General features: G+C 59.0%; 1 protein-coding gene across 2 annotated transcripts in view; it reads left to right on the forward strand.

The window, feature by feature from the left end:
* GNAO1 (G protein subunit alpha o1) overlaps positions 1 to 20,161 on the forward strand; it is a 165,101-nt gene that overhangs the window by 126,359 nt on the left and 18,581 nt on the right. For both annotated transcript variants that reach the window (XM_045806821.2, XM_045806822.2), the window contains exons 4-6: positions 12,388 to 12,548; positions 17,611 to 17,739; positions 19,568 to 19,697. In XM_045806821.2, coding sequence (XP_045662777.1) covers positions 12,388 to 12,548; positions 17,611 to 17,739; positions 19,568 to 19,697 — 420 coding nt within the window. The remainder of the gene's footprint in view (positions 1 to 12,387; positions 12,549 to 17,610; positions 17,740 to 19,567; positions 19,698 to 20,161) is intronic.

The raw sequence follows: 20,161 nt of genomic DNA on the forward strand, positions 1-20,161 counted from the left end.
TTCCAAAATTCTTTCGCTTGAAAGCTGGAATTTTTTTTTTCATTTTGGTGACAGATATGTTAGTTGTTTTCCTTGAAATGATGGGCTGGCTTGGTTCCTTTTTAGAAAATGTCTTCCAGAGACCAAATCCGAATTACCATTGTTTATCTGTCAGGCGTTCTTTGAAGTAAAAGTGGTGTCCCATGAATAAAGGGACTATTTTCGCTGGCAGCTCAGTCTTACAAGTGCCTTTCCTCCAGAAAAACCTCATCCTTCGGTTTGCAGAAGTGTTTTATGCATGCTTCCCATTTCATCGCACAGAATATGAAAAAGATGGGTACTCGGGGTAGAGATTGTTTTTAATTCATAATTTTTACTACTTCATCAAAGACATTCTTAAGTAAAAGTGGCATCTTCTGTGACCCACCATGTAACTGCAAGGTGGCAAAAACATAATGGCAGCTCAGACAGTCGGGTGCTCCTGCTTCCGGTTCATGTGCTAGCGACTTCATCTCCTATGGCTTTTGCACCATCGGTGCAAGCAGGTAATGCTGTTAGAAAGGCAAAAAGATAGCGTCTTAGTATTGTTCTGAACACAGTTTTGATCCTGTAGACCCCCTGCAAGGGCCTCAGACCCCCAGGGGTGCAGCCCACGCTTCGAGAACCTCTGGTGTAGCCAATCCCTTCCTTGTGCCTTTGGCGACCCTCAGACCCTGAGAGGAGATGAGGCTTGCCCAGGGTCCCAGGGCCAGTGGGAGGCAGGGCTGCATCTTCTGACACTTGATGCAGTGCCCCAGGCCATGACCCCGGGATCCCGGAAGCAGGGTGCCATGCTCCTTTTCAAACAAAGGCAGTATCTGATCACGTTGATGGTGAACGGATGCCTCCAGTGAGGGGACAGGGAGACAGGAAGGGGTATCAAGAACAAGCCTGAGGAGAGGCACCAGTCAGCCAACCCTGTCCTCCTCCAGATGTGCCTGCCGTCCCCCAACCCTGCCATGTGTGTGGTGGTCCGACTTCCATCTTCCCTCTTCCATAATTGTGTTGCTAATATCTCCCCGCCGAGGCGGCTCTAATTAAACTATTCACCATCGTCACTTCGTGTTCTGAAGAGACGAGGTTGGCCATTATCACTTTTCTTTCCCTTTGACTGAGCTCTGTGTGGGTAATTTTATTCTGCCCTTGTTCGTTTCTTAGAAATTTAGCCTCTCCAATTTTAGTTCTTTTCTCCTGTCTTAGAACATTGTGCTCAGGAGAAAGGCGGCAGAGGGGAGGGTATCGCAGATTTGGAAATTTCTGTCCCATTCACCTTAAAGTTTATTTTTGAGCAGTGCCTGCTTGGTGGTTCAGCTGTCCCCCGCACCCCTGTCTAGGAGAGACGCCCAGGAGGTAAAGACTGGCAGGTTCTGGACCCGCCAAGGGGAGAAAGGCACCAAGAGAAAGTGGTTGCTATGTCAGGATGTCCCAAAGTGGGTGATGACGGGAGCTTTGGACAAGGGTGAGTCTCCACGTCATCCTCGGAGATCTGAGATGATCAGAAGCCTTGGTGATGTAAGCATACTATCCCCCTGCCGCCCCCCCTGCCCCGCCAAGGGCCCCGGCAAGCCTCCATCCTGCATCCGCCTGTCTCTGCCAGTCCCCTGCATGGCATGCCCGTCTATGCGCTGGCAGACCTCCTCCACAGGCCCTCACCCTATTCTGCCCCGGCCTCAGCGCCTCCCTGCTCAGAAGCCATGGACTGACTACTGCCCTTTACCCTCCAGTCTCCCTCCCCAGTCTCGCCCTGGATGCCCTGCAGGGGTGCCCTTGGGAGACAGACTAAAGGAAGCAGCTCCGTCTGCGAATGGCAGAGCTAGGGCCGGGAGGGGGTAGGCAGTGAGAGCCCAGGGCACAAATGCGAACACTCCCTGGGAGTGGGGGAGGCAGAGGGAGAGAGAGCGTGTCCCAGGCCCCACACTCAGGGAGCATCAGCGTTTGCTCTGTGGGACTCCAACTATCAGAGCTGTCTCACCGTGGGACCGAGGCCGCCTCCAGGCCTCTCTCCATGGAGGTGCTCATGTTCACACGCAGCTGCCCGGGACGGAAGCCCCACCAGTGTGGGAGCCCCTTGGGCCACCTGTCAGGCAAGGTGGCTATTCCTAGTTGAATGTCTAAGGGTCACATGGACCTCCAAGCCCCACCATTGTCCTCAGGCCCTGCCAGTGGCCGGAGGAGCCTCTGACGCCCTCAAGGACCCTTCCATTAGGGTCTCTGCCCTTCCCCCTTTAATTCCCTCCTCAGGGAAGACCCGTCTCTGGACTGTGCCCTGCTTTCTGGGCATGGCTGACCCCTGACTGCCCGTCCCCTGGACACAGCTCTCTCACATCCCCCACCCACACCAGCTTCTCCGCTAGGCCCAGCACTTACTCAGTGTATGCCTCCCAGGAGGCAGTTCGGTTGACATGTCTGGTGCCCCCACTGACTGCAGGCTTGGGCAGGCAGGGTCCAGGTCCTGCTGGCTGATGGGTCCCCAGCTCCCAGCCATGGGCCCAGCAGGGGAAGACATCCGGCCAGCCTGTGGTGAAGAAATAGTCACTGGACTAGCACCGTCTCCTTCTGCTTAACTTGGGCTGGACCCAGGGGTAGGATACCATGACCAATTGTAGGGGCTGACACATGATTTCTGAGTGGAAACTTGCAGGTGTCAAGTGTTGGAACCAGTGAAGGGGTCTCCGAGGACTCAAGTCACAGTCTCCCCCATAAGCCCTGGTTCTTGAAGATGGATAGTGAGCCAGCAGAAAGAGCTGCTTCTAACTAATTAGAAAATCCCAGGGTTTTGAAGCTGGAGAGTGTGATCCTTCAGAAAACCCCAGCCTTCTCCACCTCCACAGGAGGCAGCCTGGGCCCCAAACAGAGAAGGTTCTCAAATCCCTGAAGCTTGCAGGCCCCTGACAAGGATGGGGCCCTGGGCAGAGGGAGGGAGAGCCAAGGGGGCAGTTCTCGCCTGCTGTGTTTGGGGCTCCAGCTAACGGGCTGGGCAGATTCAGGCAGTGTGTGCTTTTTTGCCAAATGTGAAAGTTCTTAAGGCCGAGACTGTGCTCGTTAGTGGGCGTTTAGCAGATAAATGAGTAAATGGGTGGATGAATGGGTGGGTAGCTAGATAAATGAAGGAGGAGTGAAAGGACTGGGCATGCCAATGAGTAATTAAGGGACAGACAGGTGCTGTCGTAGGATAGAAGGGAGGCAAAGGGATGGGTGGGTGGGTGTGGAAGTGAGTGGATGGATGAACGAGGGTAGCTGATGGGTAGATGATGTAATGGATGGCTGGATGGCCGGCGGGGGGGGGATGGATGATGTCTGATGGGTAGGCACTCGATAGGTAGTATGGGGTGTGTGGATAGATGGATGGGTGGATGGGCAGATTTGATAGGCGAGTTAGAAACCACCAAATCCTTGCTTCTGCTTCAGAATCTTTCTGGGGACCCAGGAAGGTTCCCTTCCCTAGGGCAAGTGGTAGACCTATGACATCCCCCAGCTTCCCCCAGAGAGCCTGTGAACTGACAGCGTGCTATACTCACAGGCCTTGCTAAGACCCTTAAGCCCAAGTGAAGAAAGAGCCCCAAGGATATCTAGCCCTCAGCCACTAAATGCCTATAGTGCTCCAATAGTCACCATTCACAAACTCCTCACAAATGGCTAAACTGCCCCCTGGCGTCACATCTGCCAGCCCAGGGTCAGGAAGGGGGTCCCCCGGCCAGAGGGCTGAGTGCGCGGCCCCTCTCTCCACCACTGCCCCCACGGTCCTGAGGCCCCGCCGCAGACGGGAAGGGAGGGCTGTCTCCTGGGTGTGTGTGTAAGAACATGACACGACTGTCACGCTGCCCCAGGGGTACAGGCCTGGTGGGCTGGGCTGACAGCTCCTGAGTGCCCGGCATGCCGCCCTGCCCACCATTCTCTGCCAGCTGGGATTGCAGTCGGAGGCCAGGCCTCCAGCAGCTGGGGTCTCTGTATAGGGCGGGCATCCCCGCAGCCCGAGGAAGTCAGCGACGCCCACTGCGCCCGGCCCTGCCTGGCCTGGTCTGCGCTCAGGGTGTCCGCCGCGCTCGCGCTCCCGTTGGCCTGTGTGCTCCTGCCCCCTGGCGGGCGCCGGGACAACTGCAGCACACCGGGCGGGGCGGGGCGAGGCGGGGCGGGGTCAGGTGGCCGCTTTTCCCTGCAACTAGAGGACTGGGTGCGGGTGTGTGCACGCGAGTGTACACGCATGTGTTCACACTTCACTTAGCCTGGGAGATTAGAGATGGAGCAAAACTGAAAGATCCAAAGCAGCTCCTCAAAGGGAAGGGGTTATTATTATAATTACTATGATTATTGTTATCAAGATGATCACGCTTGCCTGAAAAGTTTTGCACAAAAGCGGGCTTATTTTATGTCGGCTTGTTGTTTGTGTCTGAGGGACTTCATCTTTGCCTATAATAACTAACATTTGCAGGGCTCTTTATGTTGCAAAGCTGTGTCACATCCTTAGCCTGCTTCCTCTGCAGACAGCCCCGGGAGGTGGGAATTCATCAGGGAACAGAGAGGCTCAGAGAGGTGACGTGGGCTGTCCAAGGTCGCAGGGCAGAAAGCTGGAGAGCCAGGATGTGAGCCCGGGTCACCTGAGCGAGAAGTCCTGCTCACTTCCCCACCGCATCCTTTGCATCTCCTCTCTGGTGAGGGGAGAGGCTCGCTATTGTACCTGAGTGCCAGGCCTTTATCGGAAAGTGCACGGTGCCCTGAAGAGAAGGGAAAGGTTTGGAGGAACCGAGCATTCAATTAAAAGTGCAGTTAGCCGCCCCAGCTCCAGCTGATGAACACACCTGAGCACTTCCAAGCCCTCGGCCGCGTCCGGCCGGTGAACGGAAGGGTGCGGTGTTGGTTCCAGTGGCTCAGCTGGGCTGGTGCGGCCGTCCTTGGTCAGCACTCACCAGCACCCCCCAGCGTGGCCCGGCACAGACGGGCACCGGCTGCGTCCCTGAGAGGGGTGAGCACGAGAGTCAGTGCAGGGGCTATCTGTGGGGGTGCAGCTGGAGGGGTGGGCAGGTGGGCCAGGCCCCCGATGACACTGGCAGCCCTCGCTCCTCCTTGTGGCGTTGGTTCCAGCTCCTGGAACCAGCTGGCCGATCGCAGATGGCTTTCTGGAAGTAGAGCCCCTCCCTCCTGGATGCCAGTGGGCAGCCCTACCAATGACCCTGATGGTGCCCTGATTGTCCCCTGGGTCTCACATGCTGCTTCCCCAAGCACACTCATGGCCGGTCCCGAGCAGCACAGGTCCTCGTTGGGGGAGGCCCCTGGCCTGTACACCCCAGTGAGGGACCCCTGTGTACTGTCAGTTCAGGGGGTAGCCACCCCCCCCCAACAGTCTGGCATCCCGCTCTCTGGCAGCAGCCCCAGACAGCCCAGCTCTGGGAAGCACCCTGTGCTGAGCTCCCCACCCCACCAGATGATGGAGATGTCCCCTTGGCCCTGTCTCCACATGCCCCTCCCTCCCTCGCCCTGCCCACCCCTTTCTCCAGACAGTTTTCCTAGGGGGTTCTCCAGAGTTGTGGGGGTCCCCAGCAGTACCTCACCTCCACCTAGACCAGCTTCAGGCCATTTACACGTCAACATCGTGAGCGAGGTACCACGTTAATGCTGTTTTTAAATCACTGATGTGGCAAAAAGGAGTCCTGCAGGTTTCCTTGAGAAGTCACAGCCTTGCCAGAGCCCCCCCATGCTAAAGTGGTAAGAATGGCGTCTGGCCCGCATTCACATTCCGAACGCACTGTGTGGCCGTGCCCCAGAATGTTCTACCCCTTTACACACACGCACGCACGCACACATGCATTACAAGAGCAAGCAGGTGGGCCTCCTCGTCTCTCCGTGGCCCCCCCAGCAGCTCGGGGGCTAGAGCAGCGGTACAGCCCACCCCTCAGTTTCACCCCTGCGCTGGTGCTCTCCGTCTGCTCCCGCGACAGCCCTGTAAAGAGCATGACGGCTCCGTTATGCCCATGTCTCAGGGGAAGACACAGCCTCAAAAGATGAAAGCCCTGCTTGAGCTGGACCCCATACTGGCGCCCGGGTCTGAGCGGCTCCCGAGCATGTGGGCCTGAGCCCCTAGAAGGTTGCCCGGAGCCAGGTTGGAAGCCCGAGGACGAAGTGACCAAGGGGGACCCTCAGAGGAGGCCGCTCTAAGGGTGGGTGGCGTGGGAGCTGGACATTCAACCAGGGCAGTCCCAGCAGGCGGAGAATGGTGGGCAGGGCGGCATGCCGGGCACTCAGGAGCTGTCAGCCCAGCCCACCAGGCCTGTACCCCTGGGGCAGCGCGACAGTCGTGTTCTCACACACAAACCCGGGGAACAGCCCTCCCTTCCCGTCTGCGGCGGGGCCTCGGGACGGTGGGGGCAGTGGTGGAGAGAGGGGCCGCGCCCCCAGCCCTCTGCCCGGGGGACCCCCCTCCTGGCCCTGGGCTGGCAGATGGCTCCCTCACTGTGAGCCCCAGGGAGGGGGTGCCACGCCAGGGGCAGTTTAGCCATTTGTGAGGTGTTTGTGAGTGGTAACAGTTAGGGCACTATAGGCATTCAGTGGTTGGGGGCCAGGCCTGCTGGTGTGTGAGGGAGCCACACGGTGAAGAAGGTCTTGTACCGCACTCGGCTACGCAGGGCCCTGCCGGACACACAGTCAGTGAGCAGCCTGATTAAACCCCTCACAGAGCCGTGTGCAGCGTCCCACCAGGCTGCCTCGAGGGGCCAGCAGGGGGCCACTGCCCACACTACACCCACCACCGCACACACAGGGGACAGTACAGCACGGGGGCCCAGACTTAAGAGCGGAGGGGAGTCAGAGGAACTGCGTGGGTCTCAGCAATGGGGGGTAGGCTGAGGGTCTTAGCAGGCCGGGAGGTGGAATCGTCAGGACTATTTGGGGTACGAATGCAAAAGTACAACAGACCTACAAAACATATCGTCAGCTGGATTCAGAAAAAATCAAGGGATTGACCAACTGGAAAGCCAGAAGTGTGTGTGACTGCAGGCACAGCTTGATCCAGGTGTTGACATGTTCCCATGTCTCTTCTCCCTCTCTCAGCTCTGCTTTCCCCAGTGATGGCTCCACAGCTAGGGGGGGGCCCTCCGTTTGAGAGTGCCTCTTTCCTAAAAGTTTCCACAAATGTCCTGGGGCTGTGTGTAGTCTAAGTTAACAAATATGGATTCTTCGTCTATCCCAAACTGTTCACTGAGGCCAGCGGGATGATTGGCAGGGCCCAGACCATGTGCCCACTGCTGGAGCCAGGGGACAGAGTGCTCAGGCCAGGTCAGAGGAAGTGCTCGCCTTCAGGGAAGCTGGGGCTCTGGGACCAGAAAATGGAATGGAAGGCATCTCAGTGGCAAGGGACTGGGATTGGGGGAGGGGAGGCATCCTTGCTACCGGCCCAGGAGGAGACCTGGATGGGAAGGTCAGGCCCAGTGTGACCTGCTGGGTCCCCGAAGGCAGGCAGACAAAGGGACAAGGTCCTCCTCTGGCTCTATTAATGGCTCGTCAAGCTTGGCACCCACAGGGCTGGGTCCACCGAGCACCCTCCACAGTGCCCCAGAGCAAACTGGCAAGGTCCCTCCTTCCCTTCCAAGCCTGACCCCTCATACCCGGCTGCTAGAGCTCCAGCCATTACATCCAAGTTCCAGCTTCAGGAACGAGGAAGTGAGAGAAAAGGGTGCAACCTGCCTTTCAAAAGGGCATTCTACTTTGGTTGACCTCTCATTGGGTGGAACTTGTCACTTGGTCACGCCTAGCAGCAAGCAAAGTTAGCAATTGCAGTCTTTTATTTGGATGTCGGCATGCTCCGTTCTTTTTCTAAGGGATAAGGGGAGAATTGCTGTCACACTAACAGTCTCCTGCTGGCTGCTGCATGAGGAATAGACGAGAGAGAAGCAAGGGAGGGGAGAAGCCTCAGGAGGGGGACTGAGGGCAGCCAGGAGAAAGACAGTGCTGGCTTGGCCCCGGGGAGGTGTGTGAGAAGATGGGGAGAAGTGGTCTGACTGAAAACAGCTTTGACGGAAAAACCAGCAGGACAGCGGACATGGAAGGGAAGCGGCAGAACCAAGGGTCACGCCTAGTATGTGTCTGAGCAGCTGGGCTAGTGGTGGTGCCAGACGCTGAGCTGGGGGAGACTGGGGAGAAACATCAAGGGCAGCTGGGGGGGGGCGCCACCGGCACAGGACCCCCAGCACCATCACACCTTGGGCATGAGAGGAAACTGGGAGGACAGCTCCAGCCCCTGGTCTGTCCCCTGGAGAATTCCCAGCAAGCCAGCTGCTCCAGCCTTCCCCAAGCTGTGCAGTGCATCCTGCTGGAATTCCAGGGCACAGGTGGGGAGGGAGACAAACAGAGGAGTTGAGGGTGGCCCTGGTTTATAAACCACCCCTGGCCATGAGGCGCGGTGCGTCTCCAAGGCACTCAGATCAGAGGGTGCCTCCGCGCTCACCCCCACCCTGGCTCCCTTCTCACAGATCTGACAGAAACCGGGAAGGTGGGCCCCAAGGAGGAAGTTGGGAAAGCTCTGGCCAGGTTCACCGCCGCAGGCCGTGGACAGGATGGACAGCAAGCACGTGGAGAGCTGAGGAAGACTGAGGTTTCCCAAGGTCACCCAGGCACTCGGAAGCAGCGTCAGCATGTAGGCCCCTGATTCATAGGCCTCTTTTTAGCCCCAGGTGGAGGCAGCCCCCCTGCTCACCCATGCTGCCTGACTCACTGCTGCCTAGGGCACCCATCACCTGGGCCCTGGGGCCAGCTGTCCAGGTCCGTGCCCCAGGGGAGGCTCAGGTGCTGCAGAAACTCCGCTCCAGCACGGGTCAGCGCCTGGGAGGCTGGCCTGTCTTGGTGGCAGCCCTCCGTGTCAGCTGAGGGTGACTCGGGAATCCAAAGGCTGGGATCTTTGGGACAGGACCCCGAGGGGGATGGATCTAGGCTGGCTGGCATTGTGGGCTTGGCCTGCCAGCCTCCAGGCCAGTTGTGGCTTCCTTCCCCGGATAGACAGCCACCAGAACTCGCCTATGCACCTTCTGCCATGGACGGGCCTCTGATGCGTGAATAGCTCCCTAGCTGGACAGTTCAATCCCGGAAAATCCACAGAAGGCTTTGGCCCCCCCTTACCTTTTGTATGGAATCTTTTGTCAGCCACAGAGTGCCCAGGGGCTAAAACTCATTTCCTCTGTGTCTCTCCCACCCCAAGGAACACGTGCAGATTTCCAGCCATTTCCCTCACTTCTGGAACCACCCGCCACGGGTGAAGTAGTCTGTGTTTCCTCTAGCTCAGAGGACTGGGGGCTGGAAAGGCTTGAGGGTAGAGTGGTGAGCTAGTGATGAAGACCCGACGCCAGGGGACCCGTGAAGTCAGCGATATGGCAGGTCTGGGCACCCCACTCGCAAGCCCCAGCAAGGGCTCAGCCCTCCCTTGGGCTCCAGCCCATGAACACTGAAACTGGGGGAAACGCAGCCGGAGGAGGGGTCCCCGGAATGCCAACACCAACTGCCCAACCCAGGTGGATGCAGTGGGGCCCACTCGGCCCTGCACCCACTCAGCTCCCCGGACCTGCCTCTCCCAGTGCTCCGTGTCTTGTCTGGGGCCAGGCCGCAGAGAGGATGCAGGGGCCTGAACACCATGGTGCTTTCCTGCTTCTTTCTGGTAGCTTCATTCTTATGGGCTGGCCCAGGACATGGGCCTTGGAGATACTGCTGACTCTGGGGGCACATCCTCTCAGGCTGACCCTACTGAAAGATCTCAAGGGAAGCACACAGTTGGCCCAGAGTGGGCCGTATGCCCGCCAGCCACCTCACCGCTTCTGTACCGTAGCTTCCCATACCTGCCCCCCACCCCAGGCCCCTGACCTGCACTAGAAGCGGGCCTGGGCCCCACGGGACGGTGCGCTTGTGAACACAAAGGGGCCGGTGTACAGCCACCCCCGCTCCTTGCCTGGCACTCCCAGCCACACCTCTTGCCCGGCCACTGGGTGTCCCCCTGGGGCAGGCAGCGGCCACGAGACAGACGTTCTTCAGGGCCCTCTGGGGTATTGTGCAGAGGGGCCACGTGGTGGGGTCAGGAGAACGATCTGAGGCAGGCCGTCACGGGAGAAACGTGTGAAGACTCAGCAGGTAGGGCTTGCCCGGGGCTGGGGCTCACACGGGCACCTCGTTGTCCTGGTTTGGGTTCCTCAAAAAGTTGACCTGAGACAAGGAGTTTATTGGGGAGGTCATTTCAGGAAGCACCAAGGAACAGGGGAAGTGACACAGGGAAGAGAGGGAAACCAAGGGAGAGTGGATGTCGTGCAGGGCAGGGGGCAGGGATTGGGGCTTGGGGCAGCCAGGGCTCGGGACCCTGGGATCCTCTGGAAGCCAGGCACACGCGTCTCGGAACATCTCCCTAGGAGGTGAGGAAGCTCAGCTGTGGGCCCCCCGACTCCTATCTGTCCTGAGCACTAACTCCCAAACCGTGCAGCCTGCCGCCCGCCTGGGAGCAGGGTGCCCCCCGAGGCAAAGCCGGGGAGCCAGGCCCTCTGCAGGAGCCCTCTGCGGCAACCGGGGCAGGTGCCCCAGTATGACTGGGGCTTCGCAGCAGACCCCCTGGTAACGCCTGTCACCCTTGGTGTGGGCCCTGCGTCAGGCACTGTGGGCCGTCACAGGCGCTGGTCGGCAGCCGCTCTCGGCACTCGTGGCTTATCCCAGAGACTGGCCTGGGGCTGGGAGCCTCCTGGTGTCGAGTCCCAGCTCTGGCACTTCCCGCCCGTGAGCATAGGTGAGTGCCTTTCCCCGTCTGGCCCTCAGTTTCCTGACCTGTAAAATAGGGCTAGTTACACAGTGCTAGTTAGTTACGGCCGCAACGGTACTAAGAAACCTCCCCTGACTCGATCGCTTACAGCAGCAGTTATTCCTTTTTGTGGGGCAGGAGTTCAGCTGGGGACCACAGACCCAGGGTGGCTCGCTGTGCTCCGTGCGTCCCTCATCCACCTGCTGGATGAACAGGGGAGCCCGGGCGTGTTCGTGATGATCGGGAAGGCCCAGCAGGACAAGCGGGACCATGCGAGGCCTCAGAAGGGCTCCGGCAGGGGTGGAGAGCCAGGCCCCTTAATGCAGTCTGGCGCCGCCCCTCCGTGAGGTGCTTGCGTGTGCGCGGTGCTGTGCCGGAAGGTCCTGTGGCTGCTCCAAGAGTCTCTGCGTCTTCAGAGACCCCTGCCTTCCCAGTTTGGGTGTTACACGGATGTGGTCCATCGTCTCTGAAAACAGTGACCCTGCTTGGTATCCCAGAGGAAGGGGAGGGGGGGAGACAGCTGTTCATTACGCCGTACTGTTTACGCAAGACCAACAGAGTCTCAGCCTCCACGGTGCGCCTTGGGCAAATTGCAGCCCCTCAGACAACAGTGGAAGGGGAGAGAGTCAGAGAAAGGCAAACTCCCTATCTCTTTATTCACCCTTCTACCCTTCCCTTGTTTAACCAGGACTGGGCCTCTCTGGCCCCCAGGGAGAAGTAGGCCACAAGTCGATGGCAAATAAGTAACTAAAAATTAATAAAATTAAGTTTTGGGGGCGCCTGGGTGGCTCAGTCAGTTAAGGGTCTGACTCTTAATTTCAGCTCAGGTCATGATCACAGGGTCGTGAGATCGAGCCCTGCATCAGGCTCCTTGCTCAGCACAGTCTGCTTGAGTTTCTCTCTCTCTTGCTCTGCCCCTTCCTACTCACACCCTCTCTCTCTCTCTCTCTCTCTCTCTCTCTCTCTCTTTCAAATAAATAAATAATATCTTTTTTGAAAATTGAGTTTTAACTTTGGACCAGCCAAGGGCCTAAGCTCTTGACATTGAATATTGACATGACTGGACAGCCAGCCTCTTCATGCCCCCTCCCCCAAGGGGCTCAGTCCCCTGGGGCCCAGTCCGTCAGCTCCCTGCAATTCTCAAGTAACCAGAATGTCCCTCTCCCTGGTTTGTCCAATTCCAGGGACTTTGCTCCACCTGGGTAAGAAGTAGAGGCAATTACATTAGTTAAAAACATTGATTTTTTTTTTTTCTCCAAAAAAACAAGTACTCTGCAAAACCCGTTTTCTAAACAGATGAAAGCAGGGCTGTCCTGGCTGAGCTGGTGGGTGGAGAGCAGGGCCCTGTCCTGTCCTCTCCCTTCCTGCCCCCTGGAGACACTCAGGCTGCCGGGGCGTGGTTGATGCTGCTGAGCTGGGACATTGCTGTGACAGAAGGCCCTGAAGGCCCCCGTCCCCAGGGCCTGGGAGACCAGACTGTGTCCACACTGTGTCTCGTGGCCCACTTCTCCTGAGCAGGCTGAGGGCTGAGCTGTTGTCCCGGTGCCCTGGCCGGTGCCCAGCCAGCCCTCTGACCCCACCTAAGCCTCAAAGCCGCCACCCCTATCCCCTCACAGGCTGATGCCAAGATGGTGTGTGACGTGGTGAGTCGGATGGAGGACACCGAGCCCTTCTCCGCAGAACTGCTTTCCGCCATGATGCGGCTCTGGGGCGACTCAGGAATCCAGGAATGCTTCAACAGGTCTCGGGAGTATCAGCTCAACGATTCTGCCAAATAGTGAGTGTCTCGGGGCTGGGGAGGCCGCCAGCGGGGCACTGAGGCCGGCGTGGAAGGGGAGGGGCGGGTGCACAGGGAGGGGTCCTGGGCTGAGGCCAGAACTCCTGTGACGTGTTCTGCCACGGGTGTCAGGAAAGGTGTCGGGAAGGAGTGGGAAGGGGCTTCTCCTCCCGCCCCCTGGGTGAGGACGGCCCGGGAGGCAGAGCACGCAAGAGACCGCTAGCTGCAGAGCTCCCAGAGCGCGGGGCCCACCCCCACCCGGCCCTGGACGGGGCCTGGCACTCCAGAAGGAGGGTCTTCAGTCTAACAACTTCTTCCCTCTGGAGAAGCCCTGATGCCGTAAGTACAAATCCAGAGCCACACAGGCGGAAAATAATGGACATGATGTCATTTTTGTTTCATTTTAGAGAAAATAAGCTTTTCATTCCTCTATCTTTAAAATGAATGTTTTAAATAAGAATCAGGAAATAAGGAAATAATCGAACATATCCTTTAGTAGTGCGTTATTAACCAAATATGGGGAAGGGAAGGAGAGAAGAGAGAAGGAAAGGGGAGAACGGGGAGCGAAGGCAAGGGAAGAGGCTGGATGGAAGCCAGAGACGGCTGAAAGGGGGACAAAGGGCGAGGTAGAGAAGGTGGCCTGTGGGGGCTCTTGCTGCGATAGCAGCTCTGTCACTTCAAGTTGCACACCCTTGTTCCCCAGATTGGGGGCTCCACGCCCCTGGGAACGGCCCTCACTGGCTGGGGCATGTCTTCTGTCCTGGAGACGTTGGGACTACAGCCCACTGTTGCAGTCTCGTGCCCAGGTTGCCAGCAGGAGCCTCTGGGCTTAAACCCACGGCCTTAGGAAGTGTGTGCTCCGCCAGCGATCTGCCTCGGCCGTCCTCACCCCTGCTGCTCTGCCGGGACCACTCTGCCCCAGGAGACATTTGGCAATGTCTGGAGACATTCTTGTTTCCCCGACTCGGGTGGTGTTGCTGGCATCTAGTGAGCAGGGGCCGGGCTGCGGCTGAACACCCTTTGGGCATAAGGCAGCCCTCCGTACCAAGGGATCTCTGGGCCAAAGCGTCAGTAGTGCTGAGCCTGAGAAACCCTGGCCCGCACCCTGGCGGTGGAGCAGAGGTGCGGGCCCAGAAAACGGCACTTGCTCATGGACGTTGGGCCGTTTCCATCGGCCACAATGACCGCTACCGAGCTAGGCACTCGAGTAAGGTGAGAGCATCTTCCCGCTTCTGCGCACCCAGACTGTCTACCGGGTGAGTGCTAGGTCGTGGGAGTCCCAGGTGGTAGTGAGCCGGCCCCGGGCCCTGATGAGCCCCCAGGGACACCTCGGCCGGCAGGGGTGTGAGCCCGGGGGTTTGTTCCCACAGCTGCTGGTGCACGCTCAAATCACACCTCCCACCGACCCAGGTCGTCCCCCAGAGCCCCTGCTGGGCCCCAGTCCAGGGCCTTCCCATTCCCCCACTCCACTTGTGCCATCAAATTGTGCTCTCCACTCAAAGTGTTGTCCTTTTAATTATAACATGAATACATTGCAAAAAAAAATTTTTTTAATGCTGCAGAGAGGTATAAAATTAATAGTAAACTCCTTTTCCCTCCAACTACTATTTCCATTTCTCTGTCCCCGTGTTGTCTAGGAAAACCTGACCCTCCCACCTGCTATAGTATTGAGTGGCCTCTAGGATGGAATTGGAGGAGTTCAGCTCACCTGCCCGCCCCCCATGTCTCTGCCGCACTTCCACTACCAGTGTCTTGCCAGTTAGGGGATTACTTGTGTTTGTTCTGATGGTTACCTTATAACTTTGAGTAAGAAGCTTGAGTCAATATTTGTCAACTTCCCACCAAGTCAACTGAGGAAACCCACCCCCTTCTCTCTGTGTTTGTCTCTGGGACAGGGTCCTGGGGCAGGCGACGGCAGGAACCCACAGCAGTCAGGTTAAGCAAGGGCCTTAAACCCTTCCTGGTCCATGGCGGCTTTGCGGTCATGGTTTTAGCAGCCAGATCCCTTTTTCTGACAGAATCCTGGGTGCGATATACGACACAGTTAACAGTGGATTTATTTGACAGAGAGAGAGAGGGAGCCCCATAGGGGCTGTCTCTGGGCCCAGTTCCAGGGGGATGGTGTGAGTGACTCCCAAAGGCCCACAGCCCTTCACCATGTCCCCCAGCCCGATCCCCTCACTTGATAGGCGAGGACACCAGGGCCCTGAGAGGACAGGGTGGTGGCCAGTGCTGCCAGGCTCCCTGCATCCAGGCCTCTGTGGACAAGGCTGGCTCTCCCCTTGCCCCTCTGGATGATGCTGAAACAAGCCCCAGGAGCCCAGAAACCAGAGCATGTCCAAGCAGGGGCTGTACAGACTAGTTCCATGGTCTGGTTAGTACTGTTTTTTCTCCTGCCCTCTCTCCGGAGCCCACCCGTCAGGCTTTGTTCCTGCACCCGGCTGAGACCGCTCAGGCTCTCGACCCCCTCCTTGCAGCACCCCCCCACACGCCCCCTCCCCACTTCTTGCCTCTGCCCTCCCTGGAGCCCTTGAACCTCTTCCAGTCCGCGCTGAGGGCCTGGGTGAGCTGCTCCAGCCTCGTCGCCCTCAGTTCCTCACAGGCCCAGACAACTCTCACCCGTCTGGGGCTGACCCGGCCCTCCCTCCTGAGTTCTGCCTCCTCTGTGTCCATTCAGACATCTCAGCACATCTCAAATTTACACGTGCCACCTGACTCCCAGCTCCCACCCGTCCCCAAACCTGCCCTGCCCCCGCTCTTCCTCCCACTAAGAGCAGCTCTGTTATACCATGAGGAGGTGGCTCTAATGGGCTCTGCCTCCCACATCCCGCCTCCCCCGGGCCCCAGCACAGCTGCCGCTGCTGTGCGACCTGCCGTGGCCTCTCACCTGCAGGGACCGGCAACCTCCCAACAGGTGTCCCTACTCCTCCCTCCCGATGATCTGCTCTCCTTACAGCAGCAGAGTCCTTGTTCCCACACTCTACATCAGAACCTTCCAGAAGCTCACTCAACGTGGGCGCCCAAGTGCCTACAAGCCGTGCCCCACCCTTGCCTCCATCACCGCACTCCAGTCCCACAGCTCCCTCCCCCTGCCACGGACAGGCGCTTTCCACCACACCACCCGCAGGATGGCCTCTGACCCTGCAAGGGGAGAGGCTCAGCTCCCCTCGGTCTCCATTCCAGTGTCCTCCTGCCTTCCCCAGCCCCCCTCTGTCCAACAGCAACCCTCCTCGGGCTGCCTCCTTACCAACTACCTGTGTCCTTCTGACATGTTCTAGATCCTACTTACTGTTAATTGTCTCACACGCGCGTGCACACACACACACACACACACACCAATGTAGGCTCTGGGGAGGTAGGGATGGTATTGGCCGTGCTCATTGCCTCATCCCAGCAGCCGGCACGACAGGGAGGTGGTACATCCAGTGGGTGCCCCTCCCACTTGCTCACCCTTCCCTCCCTCAGCCACATCCCTGCGTGAGGCTCAGCCAGCACGGAGAGACAGAGGGCCAGATTTTCTGTCTAAAGCAGGTTTCCCCGGCTGGGATGGTGCGGGGGTGGGGGGCAAGACCAGAGGCTCCCCAGCCCTGGTGTCCAGCTGGAGACAACAGAACGAGGGTCATTTCAAAACCAGCAGAGCTCCTAAGCAGAGGGAGAGGGTGCGAGGGGTCACACCCAGAGGGGTTAGGAGGATTGGGAAGGGCTGGGAGGGCCTCCTCCAGGTGGAGCCCAGAGCCCTGACGCTCCCAGGGGCCTGGCCTGGAGACGCTGAGGCAGCCAGCGCTCCCAGGTCTGCTATGCAGCCTCCGCTCCCCTCCTGCCACAGCGGAGAGCAGGCCCGGAGGCCTGTTTAAGAGCACGGTATCTGGAGTCAGGCACACCAGGCTCCAATCCTAGCAGGGTCCCTTTTTTAACAATGTGACTTCACGCTTACACCTCCTACCCTTGGGAATCCCTCATTCAGTTGTATTTCTCTAGGGAAGACCCTCGCAAGGATTTGAGGTGGGCCTGGATTATTGGTTTACCAGTGGAAACCCTCATCGGTGAAGACGCCCCCCCCCCACCAGCCCCATGAACATCCTTAAGCTGAGAAACCAAGCCCCACATGCCCCAGGGCTAGTGCTAATGACGGGCAGCCGCTCCACATGCATCCTGGGCCCCCACGTCCTGTGGCTTGGACCCTCGGGGCTCCTCTCCTGTGCGCTGGGTGTAGTTCTCCCCCAGCACAAGGGGTAGGTGGCCCAGCCAGCCCTGTGGGTCACTGAATCCTCCTTTAGGCCTGGCCCACCTCCTTCCTGGTTTTCCAGATCCCACCCCCACTTCAGGTTCAAGTCTAACCCATACAGACCCCCAAAGCCCTTCCGGGTGCTTGGCCTGGATGGGTCAAGTGCAAAGACATGGTCTGTCTCCAGAGCCAGTGGTGATGTGAAAAGAGAGCGCTGATGCCAAAGATGTGGGTCCCAGCCCCTGCCTGGCTATGTCACCTCTGAGCCTCTCTTCCAAGGGCATCAGATGGGAAGATGGCGCAGACGCCCTGGTAACTCTCAGCAAGTCTAGAAAGGTGGGCAGATGCCCAGAGGCCTCCTGGAAGCACTCGAGAGTACTGTTAAGGGGTGGACCAGATGTCTAGGTTCGAGCCCCGGCTCACAGCTGGGCAAGGGCCTTATCTTTGTTGACCCTCAGTTTTCTAATCTACAAAACGGTACATATAACTCAGGGCCACTAAGGATGAAACATGGTCACACAAGCGAAAAGTCAAATGTTAACTATGGGCCGCTGCTATTGGCACAACAGCATTACAAACGTGTTAGTCTCCTGTTCTTCTCTAAGTGCACCACCCCTGGAACTGTGCACGCAGCCCTTGGTCTGAGCTGGGGGCTCTTTGAGAATGTGAGGGCAGGACAGAAGCTGCTTCTCAGTGGCGCCTCCCACTCTCTGCCCCCAGCACCGGGGGTGGGGGGGGGTGGAGGAGGTGGGGCCGTCACTTCCACGGCCGGCCCCCAGGAGGCGCTGCCCGGGGCTGGGCTGGCTTGTTCAGGGCCCCTGTGTGTTGCCCTCCCAGCTACCTGGACAGCCTGGATCGGATCGGGGCCGCCGACTACCAGCCCACCGAGCAGGATATCCTCCGAACCAGGGTCAAAACCACTGGCATCGTAGAAACCCACTTCACATTCAAGAACCTCCACTTCAGGTGAGGCCCGGGGAGCCTCCCGAACCCTGGCAAGGGCACTGTGACAGTTGGGAGACACCAGCCTCTCGGCCTCGTCTCGTCTGCCTTGGGGAGCTTTCCAGTTGGGACAGGCAGTTAGATGTAAGAAGGGACCCGTCTGTGTGTCTGTTTTCCGCCAAGTTCAGGGGCCAGGACGACCAGGGAGGCTTCCTGGAGGAAGCAACCTGGAATGGGTCTCCAAGAAACAGGGAGGATTTGAGTGGACAAAGGAGGGGAGTCCTCTGAGGAGAAGGAGGAGAAGGAGGGTGAATCCCCCAGGTGGCCCCTTGAAGGCCTCGTTGTGGGAGGGGAGGGAATGAGGATGGATAAGCCCAGCAGTGTCTGTGAGACCCCAAGGACCCAGGTAATCTCAGAGCTGGAAGGGGCTTAGAGACTAGCTGACCCACCATCTCTAGGTACATGTGGGGAAACCGAGGCCTGGGAGGAGCAAAGCTGTCCCCAAGCACCGAACACGACTCAAGTCCGGGAGCTCAGAGCACCTGAGAACAGAAGCCTGAGGCAGGAAGCTGGACTTCTCAGGCCCTCTTGGAGAGCTCTGTCCCCACCTGGGATAACCTCCCTGTCCTGAGGCCTGAGAGTCCCTGTCCTGCTCCCGCCTACCTTCCAGACGTGGTTTCTGGGTGTCCGTGGCACAGGAGGAGAGCCAGGGGGGCAGGGACCACAGTGTAAGGCCCTGTTTTGTGGCCCCCTGTCGCGCCTAGGAGGGCTGGATCCCACACCACCTCCCCGGCCCTGGCCTGCTCTCACACAGACTGAGGGGGCTCAAGTTCTGCCCCGGGGGTCCTGGACCCAGCAGGCAACACTGGACGCAAAGCCTCCCCTGAACATGGGGAGTACAGCAGTGGCTGAGTGGCCCCACAAGGTGTCTCTTGCCTTCTGGTCTCCTCAGTGTCTCCAACCCACACCTCTGGTCACAGGGAGGGGACCTGGGCTCGGGGCTGCACAGCGGGCAAAGCGTGACAATCAGCATTTTGGAGGGGCCATAGAGACGAGGGGGCCATGCCCCTGTATTTCAGATACGGAAGCAGGACCCAAGGGAGGTGGTGGCAGGACAGGAACTCAACCTGCTGCCTTGCCCTGAGCTTACTGGCTTCTGCCTGCAGCGGTTCTCCTCTGTCGAGAGGGCCAGGGTTCCCCATGCACACTGGGTCAGAGCCCGGGCCTGGGAGGCTGTGGGTCTTTGCTCAGGGGAGGAGACTGACCTCTTACCTCCGGGACGTGGTCGTACCTGCCCACAGTCTCCTCCCACAGCCCTCGTGTTTCCTGGCGGGTGGTGTCTAGGGGGGAGAGGCAGGCAGCCCTCTGCCGGGGAGGGGTGGCACAGAGCAGAGGTGAGGCTCTGTCTGCAGACAGATCCGGGTCAGACCCTCGCTTTACCATACCAGCCCTCGCCAGGACCACGGGCCCTTCACCCCTTGGTGCCTCCCTTTCCCTCTGTGTAATGGGTGCCGATCCCTGCCTACCTGACACCCCTCTGGCCGGTTTGGAGTTTGCCCAAAGCACAGACATGACCAGACACACGGAAGGCCAGGAACAGGCTATGCATGCTGCCCTGAAAGGAGGGCCTCACAGAAGCATTTATTGGGGACCAGCTGAGGCACCCCCCTTTGAAAAATTCTCGAGATGCAAGGGCAGGTCTCTGAGCCCCGGCATGTGAGCACAGCCCAGCGCTGGTCCAGACGGCAGCAGTCTGCCCATCAGCACCTGCCACGGGGCTCCCCGGGAGGCTAGGGGCTTGACCAGGCATCCCCACACCCACCACTCACAGCTTCCCTGTCTCCCCCACCAGGCTGTTCGACGTCGGGGGCCAGCGATCTGAACGCAAGAAGTGGATCCACTGCTTTGAGGACGTCACAGCCATTATCTTCTGCGTCGCGCTCAGCGGCTACGACCAGGTGCTCCATGAAGACGAGACCACGGTGAGTGGCCCCGGGCCCGCCCGGCCCGTGGCGGCACGGAGAGACTCAGCCTCAGTGGCCCCGGTGGCTCCAGGGCGGGGCCAGCTGTGCTGGCTGGGGCTCAGCCATTGGGGGGCCGTGCCCGCTCCCTCTGTGGCGACGGCCAGGCAGACGCCCCGTGATGCGGGTGCAGGAGAGGCCGCCGCGGGCGGTTAGTGCCTCTTCGGTAGTCACAGCAGAAGCCCGGAGGCCATCGGGCCAGAATGGAATTAAGCCAATCCTAAAAGAAATCAAGGTGCAGTCAAGCAAGACTGTATGTAAAACAGAAATAGCCAGTCTTAGGCCTGACAGCCCGCCCTGAGCGCTGGCTGGGCTGCGACCAGAGGAGCTGCGTGCGGCTGGTGGGGTGAGGGGGTGTGGGCAGCGGGGCGCGGGCCCCTCCTCAGAGGAGGATGGCCAGGCTGGCTTCAAAGGGAGGTGCGGCC

Source organism: Ursus americanus, chromosome 21, assembly GCF_024610735.1.
Source record: "Ursus americanus isolate L20-20 chromosome 21, mUrsAme1.1.p, whole genome shotgun sequence".
Lineage (NCBI taxonomy): Eukaryota > Metazoa > Chordata > Mammalia > Carnivora > Ursidae > Ursus > Ursus americanus.